A 17,217-nucleotide genomic window follows, 5' to 3' on the forward strand; every position below is an offset into this window, starting at 1 on the left:
TTCAGTGGGTAGAAAATCCAGAACTTTTACTCAAGAGTAGAAATATTTTATTATAAAATAAAAGTAAAAAGTACAGTGTAGTACAAGCAGTTCTAAAAGTAAATTATTTCCAAAATGCAACTTGAATAAATGTAATTAGTTACCAAACTCTGTTATTTCCTTATGATGCAGTATTTTAAATGACGTGCACCATCTCCTTTTGTGGCAAAACACATCATGATGCTGCCACCTCCGTACTTCATAGTTAACAAGCTATTTTCAGGTGGCAATATTTCCTCTTTCTTTCTCCAAATATTACAAACTTTGACTTTTCTTTCAAGTTGAAGTCTTTGTGCCTGAGTGCATTTGTAAACTGTAAAGTAGCTTTGTGACTTGCTTTTAGAGTGATGTCTTCTTCATTTTTCAGCCGATGTTGGTATGGACTCATAACTCTGTCTTACTGGCTTCATCCAGCAACTTTACAAAGTGTTTTGGTTTTATTCTGGAGTTGATTTGGACAATTTACTCCAAAACATGTTCCTCTTTTGGGGGCACAAGCAAGACAATAGAATATAATAGAATAGAATAGAATTACTTTATTCATCCCAGCAGGGAAATTACTTCGCAGTTACAGCAGCATAGAAACAAGACACACAACAACCACCACTGAGTAGCAATTGTAGACAAAAATAAAAATAAAATATAACATGCTGTCAATATAAAAAGCAACTTAGAGCAGTCCTTGCAAAGATTCAAAAAATGCAGATACAGTATGTATATGTAAATATATGTACAGCAAGTGTGCCACAGTGCAGTTGTGCAAAATTGGACTGATTAGTGCAGAACAATGATTTAGCTTTTATTGTACAGTGAGATGGCATGTGGCAGGAAGGATTTTCTGTATCTGTCCCTACGACAGCGGAGCTGGAGCAGTCTATGTGAGAAGGTGCTCCGCTGTCTGTCCACTATGTGGTGGAGAGGGTGCTGTTTATTGTCCATAATAGACAGAACCTTCTTCAGTGTCCTCCTCTCCACCACAGTTTCCAGGGACTCCAGCCTTAGTCCCAGTACAGAGCCAGCTTTCCTGATGATTTTGTCTAGTCTATTAGAGTCGCTGGCTCTGATGCTGCTTCCCCAACACACAGCAGCAAGATAATCGTATTTGCAACCTTTGACTAAGTTTTCTTAAATCTTTAACTGAGAAGCAGTGCCGTCCCTCTGGAGATGATCCTCCAACCTGCACAGGAATGGAAAATCACTGCATCAGATGCAAAAGACAGAAAAAAACATGACAGTCACAAACCCCGCTCTTCTCCTACATCCTTCCCCTGTTTGTTTGCATCTTATATTCCTGAAATAGTCTGCAGAGGAAGGTGTTGACATGCGTTCAGATCCAATGGTTGGCACACAAGTTACTGTAAACACAGCAAGGGACAACAGGGGACAGTCAATGACCCATGTCCCCTAGTGTGTGTGTGTGTGTGTGTGTGAGGTCCCCTCACTTGGACACACCTAGTGCCGGTAAAAAGTGTCTCCAGAGGAAGGCCAGTGTGTGGCGCCCTCCGGTCGTGACCAGGATGATTAAGAGTTCCTTCCTTTCTGCTTGGAGCCGGACAATGTCCCGAGGAACAGACAGGCTGCCGACACCTTGTCATAACTAGGAAGTGAGTCTTCCACAATCCGAGGACCAGGAGCCGGGCCCACACTTCAGCCCAGACAAACCTTTGGTTTATTGAGTCAACAGGCTGGACTGCAGTCTTCTCATCTAATGCACTGTCTGCATCACAGTCCCAAGAGGTTTGATGATAAGTTTGGAAGGTCAGGGAGGCAATTAGTAGGAAAATCTTTCATACTGAAAGTATTTCTTTTTCTCAGGTTGGATTTTTGCCATAAAAATGTACAATTTCTTATTTTTTCAGTAAAAAGTGAAAATTAAGTTAGCTCCTAAATGTTTATTCTTAGTTCCCACAAGTCTGAAGCAGAAGTGACCCACGCCATTTTAATAGGTAAATGTGTGCAATGCATAGCAAACCTGTGGCTTTGAGACCAACAAAAAGAAAATATGTAGACACACTAGATCACGGCCCCCCAAGGGAAATGTACATATATTTGAGAGAACATTGAATATTGCAACCTAAATGCTATTACACATGGAAAAACAATTTCTGTATTGTTTTTATAAATAATAATGTAAATAATAATGATTAATCTCTTTCTGTTGATGGCTGCTGCCACTATTTAGGAAATATAAGTTATTAAATTTAGTGTTTATCAGCTGATGTTACTTTCAAATAGTTAACATAAGATACCACTCTGCATTTCAAAATCCAAATGAATTTTTTAAAAACTTTGTTACTCCTGTAAGGTTAAAATCAGTAGGCATAATAGCACTGGTATAATGTATGCTAATTACAAACGATGCTAATGACAGCAGGTGTGTTCTGTTTTATTAAATCTGAGTTGCTGCCATGCGATTGGCTGAGTTGGTCGTTTTTTATGTTAAGTAATTTCACAGATGTAGGTGACAAACTTGCTGACAAGTGTGTATGTTAGTAGTACGTAGTAGTTCCTATGTGTTCATGTCAAAACTCTGTGCTCTTCCAGAGTCAAAGCTGGAGATTTTTCAGCACTTTTTAGCCATTAACAACTCTGCAGATCCCACACCTGCTGGACACTCACTGTAACTTTAGATCGACGGTAAGGAACGGCATTTACAAAAACTGAGCTACCATTGACGCCATTACCTTAAATCTTCCTGGTCTTCTTCTTCTGTAAAATACTGTAATTATACTGTATAAATATAAATCTTAAATTATTTAAATAACAATGCTCTCTGGTTTTATCATGTAAAATAAACATGACATTGACTTGGTGTTAATATGTTAACTTTTTTGTGTACAAACTGGGTCAATAAAGCAGAATGTGATTCTTAAATCAAAATTAAAATGTCTCCAGAGTGTGTCAGGACCCTGATGCTATCAAGACTTGTAACTTTTCTGGTGAACAAGATATAAAAATATAAAAACCCTTTGAGACCAAAATGAAATATCAAAACTCATCCGCAGCAGGAAAGAGCCTCTCCTCTTTGAGTCACAGCGGTCTGCACCCAGTTTCCACAGCAAAGTGATTCATAAAAATTTTTTTTTTTCCCCAAGAATGGAGTCAGGAATAGAACGACTGTATAAATATATAAATCTTTATTCATTTATTTACTTCATACACTCTGTTAACAGTGTTGGGTAGCATTACACGTTAATAAATCTAAGCTGTAGCGCTCCGTGTGGGTTTGAGTCACAAATAAATGCAATAAAGCCAACTTTTCCTATTACAGTGAGGGTGAAATGTTCAAGAGGGAGAAATGAGCTAAACAAGTGAGGCGTGATCTATTCGGACGGAAAGGATGATCCTTTAAGCACAAAGCAAATATATATAAAAAAGACATAACACACCAAATACTGCAAACGTTAACTTCCTACTATATAGATATGGGTTAAATATAAACAATGCATCTAAAATCTTTGCAAAAAATGTCACCTACAACAAACAACACTGTCTCAATAAAATACAGTAACAATACAAAATACATTTACTTGATATCACTTGGTGTCAGTGCATAATTGTTCCCACTTCATCTGAAAAAACATAAATTCATTTTTACTCACAAATACTGTATTTTTAGTGGTAATTGAACACAACATAGCTCTAAACTTCCACTCCATGTTTCCATGCAGATGTTACGAAACCAGACTGAGCTGTTGCTGCTGACTGAAAGTTTGTGCAGCCAGCGGTGGAAACTTTGCAAAACGAGGCTCAGAGAGAACAACCTGCTCACCTGTTTACGAGGAGATTTCCTACAGTTGAACAAAAACAGGAATGAAACACGGGAAAACATCAGAAAACCTGATCTGGAAAATATCCTTTAGTTAACCGTTAAATCTGGGTGAAAAGCGAAACAACGGGTGACAGTGTTTGCAATCTCTACATAAATATACAACTTCCTAGTACTTTTTGGATCAAATGTTCCTATGAAGATTTGTTCTAATTACATGTGTTGATATACAAATCGTATTTTAGGCCAGAACAAAGAAGGAGAAATAAAATAGCAGTGCAGCGTTTAATTCGCACCAAACAGGAGGAGGAAATCATATAAATGTTTCGCTGTAAGGTAACATCTGAACCCTGTTTCCTTCATTAACCTGGGAGTTTTAAAACTCTGAACAGCAAAGCAAACAAATAAACCGTTTCCTGTATGGGTAGACCTGAGTTCAATCAGCAACTTTTTAATTTTTTTTGTATAAAATCACACCTCAAACAGAGATTTCAGACGTGAATGTCCTCTATTTTTTTTATTTTGTGCAGTAGTTTAGGATACCACCTTTAGTGCTCTCCTGGCATAAAAACCCTTAGAATAAATTAATCTTCTTTTGTAGATTAGAGTGAATTCAAATCTCACATTCAAAAGAATGTGGACAAATCCAACCTAGCAGTAATATTTGTATATTATTTTACAAGGATTTTTGTTTAATTATGAGAAAATAGGCAGAATTATTATTAGTAGAATAAAAATGCAGTTTTACCAGAACAAGTTTGAAAATTATGATAAAAAGTAATTTTTTAGTAAAAAGCTTCCAGAGATATAAAAATGTGATGTGAGTGGCTCAGTTTGTCTGTTTTTTCTTATAAATTTGATTGCTTAAACTTCTGCTATTGGTAATTTGATGCTGATTTTAAAAGATGAAGTATTTCCTTATTTTTTTATGATATTCTCAACATTTCTCATTTTAATTTTTGTTTTCATAAAATTACAACTTTGTTCTCTTATTTTACGACTGTATTCTGCTAATATTGACATTATTCTCATGATATTTCGACTTTATTGTCGTACAACTTTACTCTATTACCATGACTACAACTTTATTCTCGTACTAAAAATATTTAGCCTGCAACAATTAACAATAACAATTCGTCGTAGATTTTACCTGAATTCACAGCCCAAATAAACACGAGTGCTTTGGTAAAAAAAAAAAAAAAAAAAAATCTGATTTTCCAAAAATTAAATCTTCAAAAAACAAAATTTTGATTAGTCAATAAAACTGATTTATCACCCAGTCATAAGACGCAGTAATAAAAAAACAAAAAAACAAACGTAAATTAAGTCTAAATGCTCCATATAGGTTTATTTACTATGACCATAAAAGAACGTAAATTTTCCACCAGTTTATGCTACATTGTTAAAAGATAGATTTTTTCTAAGATTATTTTATTCCTTCTTGGGTTTAACTCTTCTTTGTGGATCGTTATTATCTGGGGTCAAGTCGGGATCAATGCGGTTTGTTTCACAGTAGATCACAGAAATACCTGAGGCTGTTTTCAGCTGTTTTCAGTGAAGGTTGGGACAGACCAGCAGCATTAACAAGAAGCCAACATGTGGAAAAAAACCCAAAAAACCCCAGGAATCAACAATCCAGAGATCCACAGGGGAGAGCAGTGGAGCTGAGTCACTTCAGAGTCCATGAAAAGGGAATCTTGTCTTTTCCTCCCCGGCCGCTGACGCACGGGGGGAACAAAGCCGAGGCCTTGACGCTTCCACTCTCGGATCCTCCGGTGGGGTTCGGGCGGAGGCTACACGGGAGGCGTGGAGTAGCGCACCACGGAGTTGTAGTCAGGCGGCGGGCTGTGACACTCCAGGCTGACGTCCAGAGCCGAGTCGTCCAGACTGAAGTCCAGCGGCGGGACGGTGGGCAGGAACTTGTCCTTCTCCGGGTCGTTCAGCACCGACTCTTTGCTCTTACTCACTGCCTTCATCCTGAAAACAGAGAAAGGAAAACACAAAATAAGGTTTTAGTTTTATTTAAAGTAATCAACTTTTATAAACAGTGAAGAGTTGGATAATAGTTAGTTACTTTTACTTGAGCAACTTTTCTGTAAAAATGTACTTTTAGGAGTATTTTGTTAGTTTTACTTTTACTTGAGTAAAGTTTCTAGATTGATGTTTTAAAAAAGATTCACCAGACACAGGCCCACACCTGCAGTTTTTGTTAAACTTCATAAGTTCTTTATGGAAAGAAACTGATTTGGAAAAATGTTCTTTTGCCTGATTTTGTTATTTTTTGCTACTTATATGAATTAATGTCATTTTCGTACTTAAAATACCAAAACTTTCCACTCAGCTTTATATTTTGGCTTATATGATTATGTAATTTTAAATTATTAAATGACTGATAATTTGAGTAGACTTTTTATCAAATTCTTTCTGAGTAATTTCTTGGACGGATATTTTTTACTTTTACTTGAGTAAAAATATGATGAAGTAGTGTTACTCTTATTTGAGTGCAACATTTGGATACTCTGCCGCCTCTGATACTGAGACAGATAATCTGTTAAATAATCCAGCTCCTCTGGCTTCTCCCAGTGCTAATTAAAAACAACCAATCGGAGCCAGGAGGCGGGTCTTAGTGCTGTCAATCAAGAGTTTTTAATGCCACTAATGGACCTTACTTGCATAACTGTAAAGAAAACCATGCCTTCATGAAATAAAATGTCCCCCTGGAAGCCTGTTTGATCCAATTTCCTTTAAACATTTCCATCCTTATAACCAGAAAAACCTCCCTGTTTTTATGCTCGATATAATCAATCATCCTGAGGTTTTTCTGCTTCCTTTTATTGCTACATTATGACTGAGTGTTTCTGTCTTGGACCAGAACCTCTCCCTTCAGAGTAAAGGGTCAGCTCCCAGCAGGAGGAAGACACGACACCAAACTGGAATTCGGTCTTGATTAATAAACTATCTGGTAAACCAGTTATTAAAGCGCAACATGTTACCTTCTCAGTGGTGGAGTGGAGTTTTTCTATTGAAAATGTTGGAATAAGTTAGATTTATGGTGATTTTTCCTGTTTTCTGGGTGAAAGAAGGAAGGCTACTCCTGCAGGGGAGGTCCTTGTAAACCTTCTTAAGTTTAGAAACTGGCAGTGATTGAGTGGCTGCCTGGCGAGAGACGACTCCCCTTGAAACACAGATAATTGTCTGGATGCTTGAGCTAACGCTTTGTGCCGGGCGGAGGGTTTGATTGGACAGGCAGACCGTAATGAGCCCTTAATGTTTCGTTTTCAGATCTAAAAGACACTTTGAGGCGATGTGGTGTGAAGTTGGGTGAGCTGTAAATGAATTACAGCTCTGTCCCACATGTTACTCTCCCCCCCGGCTACAAGTTAAATCTGCTGTTTTTCATACAAGTTTAGCCTCTTTTCTCTTTGCCTTGATGAAGAGAAGCACTTTGAATTCAAGCTTCAGTGTAAAATATAGAAGCTAAATGTGTAATTTTTGGGATTTCAAGACAAAATCTCCACCATATTAGACGTGTTCCTTCAGTAAACCTCTAAATTGAGAACATATTGCCTCAGATTTGTTTTCCTCCCTCAAACAGCTGCAATGTCATTGAAAACTGCTGGATCCTCGAGTTAAAAAAAATATTTTTCTTTTGTTTTTAGCGCTTTCTTTTCCCTCTAACATCTCTATTATTTTGACTCATACAAAGTTCCTTTGGACAAAAGAGAAAACGGGCTGCTGACTTCTTTTAACATGTGTGCATTTGTATGACAGTTATAGCGTCTGCATTCCAGCTCGCTGAGCCGGTTTCCACGCTGGTTTTCTGTGATCGCCGTCTGTGTTTGTGTTGGTTCGTTGCCTCTGAAGGGCACTGGGAAGGTCGCAGCTTACGTACGCCAAGGCCATGATGCTCAGAGGTCGGCCTGCCAACGACATCAGAGTCTTCATGTTGTCGGACGAAAGGCCCATCCCGCTGTCCGACTGACCCTGAAGGACAGGAAGATGGGAAATGATTAAACGATTATTACTAAAAGTGTAAGAGAGAACGGAAGTGTGCAGGAAGTTTTGCATTTGCTTCCCAAAGAGGAAGACATTTATTTAAAGTAGTGTTTAGGCTTTCTTAATGTCTGTGATACCATTTTCTTATGACTTTGGTTGATTTTTCTACTTGTTTGCAGCTTTTTCACAGAAACACAGTGTTATATGTGAATTAATCAAGCATATAAAGGCTTCTAAATTAAATACAACACTGCATAATTACACTGCAAAAACACAAAATCTTACCAAATAATTTTGGTCTAGTTTCTTGTGCAAATGTCTTTGTACAATTGAAATAAGACAAAAAGTAACTTTATTGGAGCTTGGTTTAAGTCAGGGGTCTCCAAAGTGCGGCCCGGGGGCCATTTGCTGCCCCTGAACTGACTGCGTGTGGCCCTTCAAGAATGAAACAAATGTGGCCCCCAGCACAGTGTTAGATGTAAATGGAGGCTTTTTATTTTCAATTAGTTCAAAATTATCACAAACTAAAAATCTTCTTAAAATTGAAAACGTTGGCAACAGAACTAATTATTTGTTTTTTAAAAAATGACGTTCCACATCTATTCAGTGACTTTGCTGCTTCCAAATCTGCTTTTAATTAATTTATTAAACTTGATTAAAAACAGCAAATGTTTTCAAAACAAAGAGTGGCCTAAATCCTGATTTTACTTCTCAAAATTGACTACATTTTGTTACATTTCTTCCAGTCGACACCTAAAGAAATTGCAACGCGAGTCACATCTCAAGATCTTTTTTACGTCTTACACATCCTTGTCCAACGACAAATTGGAGTTCCTTATTTCTTAATTAAATTACTACATGTTTAATCTAATTGGTAAAAGAATATTTATTTTGGCCATTACTGTGCAATAATTGTGACAGAAATCAGAGTTGATGCACCAACATGGGATTTCTTCCGTTTTTCTAAAAGGCATGACTTCTTAGATCACATGTCAAACTTAAGGTCAGGGGGCCAAATACGGCTCGCCAAAGCTTTGAATGCGGCCCTCTGGACTCCAGAAAGTACCGTATTTTCCGTACTATAAGGAAGTTAAATCCATCAGTGCCTCCAGTTTTTCGCAAATCATGGAAATTTATGCAAAAGATCTTGGAAAAGATTAATAGAATCAAATGAATAATTTTACGTTTTATTGCAAATCTTCCACACAATTGTCAAACATTGGGTTTAAGTGATGCTAACTCCCACCTGTAGGTGGCGGCATTTCTTACTAAAACAATACTGCGGCCTCCGCCTTTCTTGATGTCAAATTATAGTCCGTGATCGATACAGCGAGTAACAAAAAGTCATATTTATTGTCATAAATAAGTGCAAATATTTCTAAATTAACACAACAAATTAGTGATTTTGATTGCAAAAAACAAAACTGATCAATTTGAAAAGAAGCTTAGTATTATTTGATTTACAGAGAGCTATTTATCAATATTTTAGCAGTTTAATTGGTTTTATCAATACATTCGTGATCTTGATGTAGCTCAAAATTAAAATGACTTTTATTCTCCTGTCTTAAGACAATTATCTTAACTGTCTTAAGATATTTCTTATGTTCCCTTGTCCTCCACTTTCCTGATTTATTTAAGCTCACACAGCAAAACCATAATCATGTTCAGTTGCAAGGACAAGACAGAAAATGTGTGTAAAAGCAGCTGAAGAGTGAAAAACAACTTTAGGGAATAACTTTCAGTAAGAGTAGCTGCACCAAACTGAGAGTTCATACTGCAGTTTGTGTTACTGACCTCTTGGTTTTCATTTGTCCCGTTCTCCATGGTGATCTCATCAAAAGTTTTCACGCTAGCAGGGCGGATCTTTATGTTCCTGCGGGAACAAAAGGAGAAAGTCCAGCTTTGAGACTCTGTTCTGATTCTACCGAGTCAAGTTCGGCAACAGAACCACGGGAATCTAATCATTTATATCAACATCGTTCAGCATCCATGACACTGTACTTTGATAACTCTCACTGTTTGCTTTGCATTTCAACACTTGGAAGCTCAAACAGAAGCTCAGTTTTTACTCCAGGCCTGACTGTCATTACTGCCTCTCAGCACCTCCTCAATAAACACTCTTGGAGGAGCTGTGAAAACCCAAGAGCTCAACAAATATTTTTATAAGTGGACTTAAATCTTGACGCCAGCGCTGTGTTTTCTTTTTTGGGGGCTGGTGGGTGAAATTTCAGGAGCTGCAAATGTGTTCATTTCTTATCGGGTTCTCATTGTGCTCTGACCATAGCTAAACATCTCCTCTAAGCTAAGAACATTTTGTGTTTTTGGATATTTTTCAGCGCAGAAAAGTTTTTTAAAAATCTGGTTTTGTCCACAACAACGTCTTAGCAAGTTCAAGGAGGAGAGCAGAAGGAAAACAAAGCAAAGACACAAAATGTTACCTAGTCTAGTTTCTGACTTGAAATAAGACAAAATTAGCTTACAAGTAACTATTCAGTAAGATATTTAAGTTTAAGTCAGTAAGTCCTAAATGCTGTTGGAAAAAGTTCTAGTTATAATAATAATAATAATTAATTGGAGCTTGTTTTAAGTGAATAATCCATTAGATTAAAGTTCTAGTTCTACTTGCAGATTATTCCCTATTTCCCCATGTTATTAGTGAAATAATCTGACTATGGAACAAATTTTTTTTTTCCATCAATTTTAAGGAATTATTGAGTTAAAACAATCTCCCATATCTTGCTGAAAGGTTACATGCATTTTTTGTTCATTTCATAGATTTGCCTTAAAAGCTTTATGACCTGGATCAAATGTTTTAGATTTCTTTCCACAAGCTTCTCAATAGTTTGCTGGAGTTTTGACCCATTCCTATGATCTTTTGTTCTTTTTCTGGTGCAAATATCTTAGTACACTTGGCATAAGATAAAACTAACTTAGAAGTAATTTTTCAGAAAGATATAGGAGCTTGTTTAAGTACCTTTTAAAATCAATATTGAGTAATTATTTACTTAAAACATGCTGCCATTTCTGGCTGAAAACTTAGTTTTGTCTTATTTCAAGTGTACTAAGATACTTGCATTATAACTATGCCAACAATACTTGGTAAGATTTTGTGTTTTTGCAGTGCAGCCAGGCTTGCAGCTCTGTGCAACTCGACACATACAGAACTGGAATTTGATTATAAGCAAAATGCAAGGCAAATGTAAAGATAAAATAAGTTACAGGAGGTTAAAGTGTCACATTTGATCCTAAGGGAGCCGTAAATGTCAACACCAACATTTTAAGATACAGAAGAAATCTGCAGCGCATAAAAATCAGTCAATTTTTTTCAAGTTGAGGGAAAACTTGAAGAAGAAGAAAACTTTGGTGAAATTTTTAAAGTTGAATGTCAAATAATTCAGTAAGGGAAGGTGTATAAAGTGCAATGAGTTTGTTTATGTAAGCTAGCCAATGAAGAGCGATCCAAACTCTCACCAGTTGCCCCCCGAGTCCCGGTGGGAGACGGGTCGTGTGGACGTCTCCTCCGTCTCCTCAATCTGCTCTCCCACCTTCGCCAACAGGGCAGTGTTGATGGGTATGTAGTGTTTCCCCTCCTAAATCAACACAAGAAGAAGATTTATGTCTGGTGCTGTGTGCGCTGTGCAAACAAAAACATTCAAGGTTGGTGGCGACAGGCCAAAGAAACCAGGGTCATGCTTAATAAATCCAAAACCGTTTAATATGAAGTTTAAGCAGCGCAGTTCATCACCGCACTTTATCCTATTTTGAGGCCATGTTGTGAGAGAAATTAAATCCCTTTATCTTCACAGTGTCTTGATTAATATATGTGTTATTCAGGTTTTATTTGACAGGCTAACACAGAGTGGTAAATAATTGTAAAGTAGAAGAAGAATTATGGATGTGAAGGCACCATTTTTCAACTTTTGCCACAGATTCTCAGTTGGATTAAAATAAATATGTCAATCTCCAGGCCCAGGGACCAAATCTGTCCCGCCGTAGCTTTTTATGTGGCCCTCTAGACTCCAAATTTCATCAATAAGTCCTTCCGGATTTTCGCAAATCCACAAAATTCATGCAAAATCAACAGATTCCTGCAAATTTCCCTCAAAAATGGCCAGAAGCATTGAGTTTAAGAGATGCAAAAAGTCAAGAATGTCAAAGACTACATTCTTGACATGAATGTAGCCACAAATTCATATAAAGCAAACTATGAATTTGTTTGTCGTAGAAAAGAAGAATTTTTCAAGAAAAATAAATTTGGCTCAGTTTTCTTTAATGTACTGAACCAAATGCATTCAGCATTCTCACTTCCTGAAATTTAGGGGGTTTTTGTATTATTTTGTCTTTTGTACATTTTTCAGTTCTTAACTGTCTGCATACTTCAACTGATTTCAGCAGTTTATATATCAAAACGTTCAGCTTGTTCTGGGGACTCTTACTCTGTATTTGGGTAATTTCAACTTTTATAATTTTTTCAATATTTTAACTCTCATGAAAATTTCAGCCTCATTGAAATTCATGAGAATTCCACAAAATTCTGTAAAAACTCAGAGCTTTTTGGCAGTGTACTACTTCTGCCTACGTCAACCTAGAAACGCCATTCAACTTTTAAACAGGTCACAAGGCATTAGGCTATCTTCAAGCGATTCAGCTTTCGTATATCACTTACGGTGTTTCTAAAATCACGATTTAAGTTTTATGTAAGTTTTTGCCCGTTTTCAGTTTTACAATGTAATCCAATGGCGGAATTCTTCAACTGACAGAGTGCGCACTCTAGTAACTGACGATTTTTGGTTTTTCACAAACAAAATGCTGCTCTTAGCACATTTTTCACTCTAGAGAAATAATTTATGCATCAAAACGTAGCCACATGCGTCTGCTTTGAGGGAATATAAGCGTCTTTGCCGTAGGTTTTACGGTTTTCTTTAAAACACTCCCTGAGCGTAGGGATGTCACCCCTTCCTTCATTGAGTTCCATATAAAATATTTTCAGTACCATCTGATGCGTTCACTCAACAAATGATTATTCTCATGACTGTTTCGCAAGGGGCAGCGATTTTTCTAGTTTTTAAATTTCTTCCAGGTTAACATCTTTGCAGCTACACAAAGTCTGCAGTTTGTGACATTAAGCAGCGCCCACATCAGACAGTCTTGGATCTCTCCAGTAATGACATTGTTCAGCATGTGGTTCCTTTTACGGGATGTGTGCCGCCATCTCAAAGTTGTGCTCAGTCTTCTTACTGAGTGTTGTTTCCTTATTCTGTTCTGCTCTGAAATTACGATGCTTCAGCTTCAGCTTCTTCCTGACTAGGTGAAATTACTGTGACTAATCCTGGTAAACTAGTGAGTAATCGTGTAACAACAATAACAAGTTTTCTCTTTCCAAAACTAGAGTTGGAGGCACCAATCTTTAATCGTTTAAAGATTTTCTCTTTGTCTGGGTCAGAAATATACACAGAGGCTCAAATATGTACATACATCCCAACTAACATTTGAATCTAGGGCTCTTCCGTTAACGATTAAACGTTTACTGTAGTGTACAGACTCAAAAAAGGCCATTTACTGAAAGAACACAATCAGAGCAGTAATTAAGCAAAAACTGTACAAAAACTATATACATTTTGCATTTAAGATTAAAAAAATACTCTCTAAATATTTTTTCCACAGAACTTAAGAAGCATAGTTTTAACTCAAATTCAGTAATAAAATTTCCTATTTAGCACCTTTTTCTATCTTAATTTTAATCAGTTAGTCTAAAAACGAATCACCGGGTCACCCTACACGGTACTGATGTAAAGCAGAAAGTACTTAGTTTTGTTTTTTACATGGATATGTTAAAACTATTTTTTCACTGCTAGAAAAAAAATAATCAAGCGTTCACTAAAGAAATACTGTTTTATTGCATTTCAGACAATACAATGTTCATCTTAATACTTAAAAAAGGAATTAAATTGGTTTTAAATGTATTTTTGTCATTGTAATAAATAGACTTAAATGGTTAAATGAAGAATTATTTCTATTTAACTTAGTAGGGGACATTTGTCCAAAGATTTGTGCCTGTAGGTACTTTTAAACGTGTCAAATATAGAAATGCATAATAAAATCAACTTTGTGTTCTTAAATCACTGAAGTTGTTTACTGAAAAACAAGGCTTAAACAAATCAGTGATACTTTTTTCTGACTACAACTGTGAGTCCACTAAGCGTGAGTCCATGGACTGAAGCTCCAGCTGTATTATGCAGAGTTTTAGTTTGTTTTGTTTCGTTTTGTGTGCTGTACCTGTTGCACGCTGGCCTGCAGCAGATCGCCCAGCCTCTCCACCAGCTCAGTGAAGGTCGGCCGCTGCTGTGGCTCTCCCTGCCAGCAGTCCAGCATGGTTTGGTATCTGTAAGGAAAGGAGAAGTTTTCAGGACGCTGAACGGCTGCTCCAGAAGCCTCAAACCCACAGACTGCGTTTCCACTGACATACAGTGAAAATTAACACTTTTAGGAAGATGGAGAACAACCGTAGGGCCTGGTGGTCTTTTCATTCTTCTGCAGAAACAAATACACCCTGTTCTCCTCGTGACAAGCTGTCAGCATCTCCTAGATTTAGTGGAGGATTGGAAACATCTGTAACAGAGCGTGCCTCAACTTCAACCTTTCTTATATTTTATTAAATTACAACCACAAATCTGAGTGTATTTTATTGAGATTTAATCCCCAAAAGTAGTTCGTAATTGTAAAGTGGATCAGATTGAAAGCACCTGAGAACAATTTTATGTCGTCCTGCAGATTCTCAATTAGATTTAGGTCTGAACTTTGACTGGTCCGTTCCGCCACATGTTTTAGATGCGACACTGCAAAAAACCAAAATCTTACCAAGTAGTTTTGGTCTAGTTTTTAGGGTAAATATTGTAGTACACTTAAAATAAGACAAAACAAACTTAAAAGCAACTATTCACCAAGTAGCTTGTTTTAATAATTCCTTAAAAAATGATAAAAACCTACTAGCTAATTTGACTTATAATAAGACATTTTTTCCATGTAATAAATGAAATAATCTGTCAGTGGAACTAGTAGTTTTTTCATCAATATTCAAGAATTATTTTCTTAAAACAAACTCCAATATCTTGCTGAAGAGTTACGTTAAAGTTATGATATTTGCACTAGAAACTAAACATAAATAATTGGAAATATTTTGTGTTTTTGCAGTGAAGCCGTTGTTGCTCTGGCTGTTTGTTATGAGTTGTAGTCTCACTAGAGCCTCAATCTGAACTCTTCTGCAGCTTCAGTAAGTTTTCTTCAAGGATTTCCCTCTTTGTAGCTCTTAGCATGACGCTGCCACCACCATGTTTCACCTCGGTACAGTTTTTCACCAATAAGCCTCGCTAATGTTCGCTAACAAACCTCTGAGGCCTTTAAAGGAGAGCTGTGTTTACACTGAGACACACATGGACTCTATGTTCCTATTATGTGAGTGATGAAGATAATTAGACACAGGATTGTTTTTTTTAGGGATTTCAGAATATATCAGTGTAAATACAAATGCATGCCACACTTTGCAGATTTTTATTTGGAAAAAAACCCACCAAAACCGTGCATCAGTTTCCTACTGCTCCACTTAAATGTCTAACTTTGTCACTTATTGAAGTACCACGTCTTCACCTTATTGGTTTATTACATTTTCACCTTATTAAATGCAGAGCTCACCCATTCAGTTGTCATCTTTCCTGCATGATCTGAAGCATTTCATTGACCAGGAAGTGCACACAATGCATCAGAGCACAATTCAAGACCCTTCCTGCCTGCTTCTTAATGAGAATAAATAGCACAGCCCCACATCACCGTGAATGCGGAGTTGTTTTTTTGGAAAAGGAAGGATTGTGCTTTTAATTCATCTGATGGGAAATGAGCATCCTTTTATTGTGCACCCACTCTTTGCAAAGCATCCGCTGCATTCCTCTCCGATGCATCAGAACATCGCCGCATTCCAGATGAATATCCGCCGGCAGAGGCACAAATTAAATGGCATCCCCTTGTTGCCTCATGTGTTTTTAATCATTCCTCTATTTCCAAATTGGTTTGAGTTGATCAAAACCTGAATTTTGTAGATTTCAGCAGCACTGTGTGTCCTGCTTGACCTGTTACTTAGTTTATCTACACTTTAAATTAAAGCCAGACCTCTTGGTTTAAGAATGTAAAGTATTTAATCTGGTGGAGCTGTTTACTCCGAACTGGTGATGGAAACTACAGAAGTCTTGACCCGTCCGGAAACTTACAACCTGGGTTTTATTTTGCAGATCAATTCAAATTATTGTCTCTTTAGTGTGGCTGATAAATGATTTTTTTTTACTTAAAATGCTTTGAAATGCTGAACCTTTTGATTAAACATCATTTGTCTAAAGTGTATCACGATCTGATGGAGGTTTAAATTAAAAGCAGACACAGACGTCACGCTGAGGCTGCAGGGGGAAAAGAAAAATCACCCACTCCATCGCTGACTGACAGCAGCAGCACCAAAGAAGAGGACTGTGTGTTCCCCCACAAATATTTAATCCAGAGGAATCCTCCAACTTCTGCTCAGAAAAAAATTAGGTGCTCAGTTTCGTCTGTGTCGCTGTCAGAAAGCTCAACGTTCGAATGGTAATCAGATGCTAAGGTTTCCTCCTGCAATGTTCAGAGCCGATTCTTATCATACAACGAAGAAGCTAACTATTTTAGCGACAAACAGGAAGTAAAACTGAAAACATTAAATAGCTAGTAGATTCTTAATATTGTGTTATACAGTGACATATGATGTTTTATTTGTATTCACCTCTGAAACCTCCCCACATTTTGTCATGTTGCAATTATAAACATTAATGTATTTCACTAGGATTGAGTGTGATTGACAAGCAAAAGACAGTTTTTAAAATGTGAATGAAAGGAAACCTCGGCATTTGATCTCCACAGTATTTTTTTTAACAGCGTCTCGATCCTCTTCTACAGAAGATGACTAGGGCCACAGAAAACAAAGAGTTCTGTTTATTTTTCTTAAAATTTTAACTCTAGAAAAAAAGTCAGATCTTTTTTTTCAATGGCTCTAATTGTCTTCCTGCTCTATTCTGTTGTAGTGTTAAGGGAATAGAGTCAAAATAATCCAAGAATACAGTGTTAGTATTACCAGAATAAAGTGGAAATGATACGAGAATAAAGTAGTAACAATATCAGAATAAAGTTACACGAAAATTAAAGAATTACGACAATAAAATCATAATATTACAAGAAAAAAGTCATAGTATTATATGAGAAAATATGAAAATAAAGTTGTAATAATATGAGAATAAAGTCATAATATCACAACTTTATTCAGGTAATATTATGACTTTATTCTCACATTATTTCAACTTTATTTTCACATTATTACGACTTTATTTTCCTATTATCTTGAGTTT

The 17,217-nt window shown here is 36.7% G+C and overlaps 1 protein-coding gene across 1 annotated transcript in view; it reads right to left on the reverse strand.

Annotated features, from left to right (window-relative positions):
• Nucleotides 1–3,154: 3,154 nt before the first annotated feature.
• The window catches only part of kdrl (kinase insert domain receptor like), a 59,504-nt gene continuing 45,441 nt past the window's right edge, over nt 3,155–17,217 (reverse strand). Inside the window, 5 exon segments of the mRNA XM_032555049.1 lie at nt 3,155–5,785; nt 7,701–7,792; nt 9,599–9,677; nt 11,276–11,394; nt 14,081–14,186. Of these exon segments, the coding sequence (XP_032410940.1) occupies nt 5,602–5,785; nt 7,701–7,792; nt 9,599–9,677; nt 11,276–11,394; nt 14,081–14,186 (580 nt within the window). The 3' untranslated portion in view covers nt 3,155–5,601.

This window comes from Xiphophorus hellerii, chromosome 23 (genome assembly GCF_003331165.1).
Source record: "Xiphophorus hellerii strain 12219 chromosome 23, Xiphophorus_hellerii-4.1, whole genome shotgun sequence".
Lineage (NCBI taxonomy): Eukaryota > Metazoa > Chordata > Actinopteri > Cyprinodontiformes > Poeciliidae > Xiphophorus > Xiphophorus hellerii.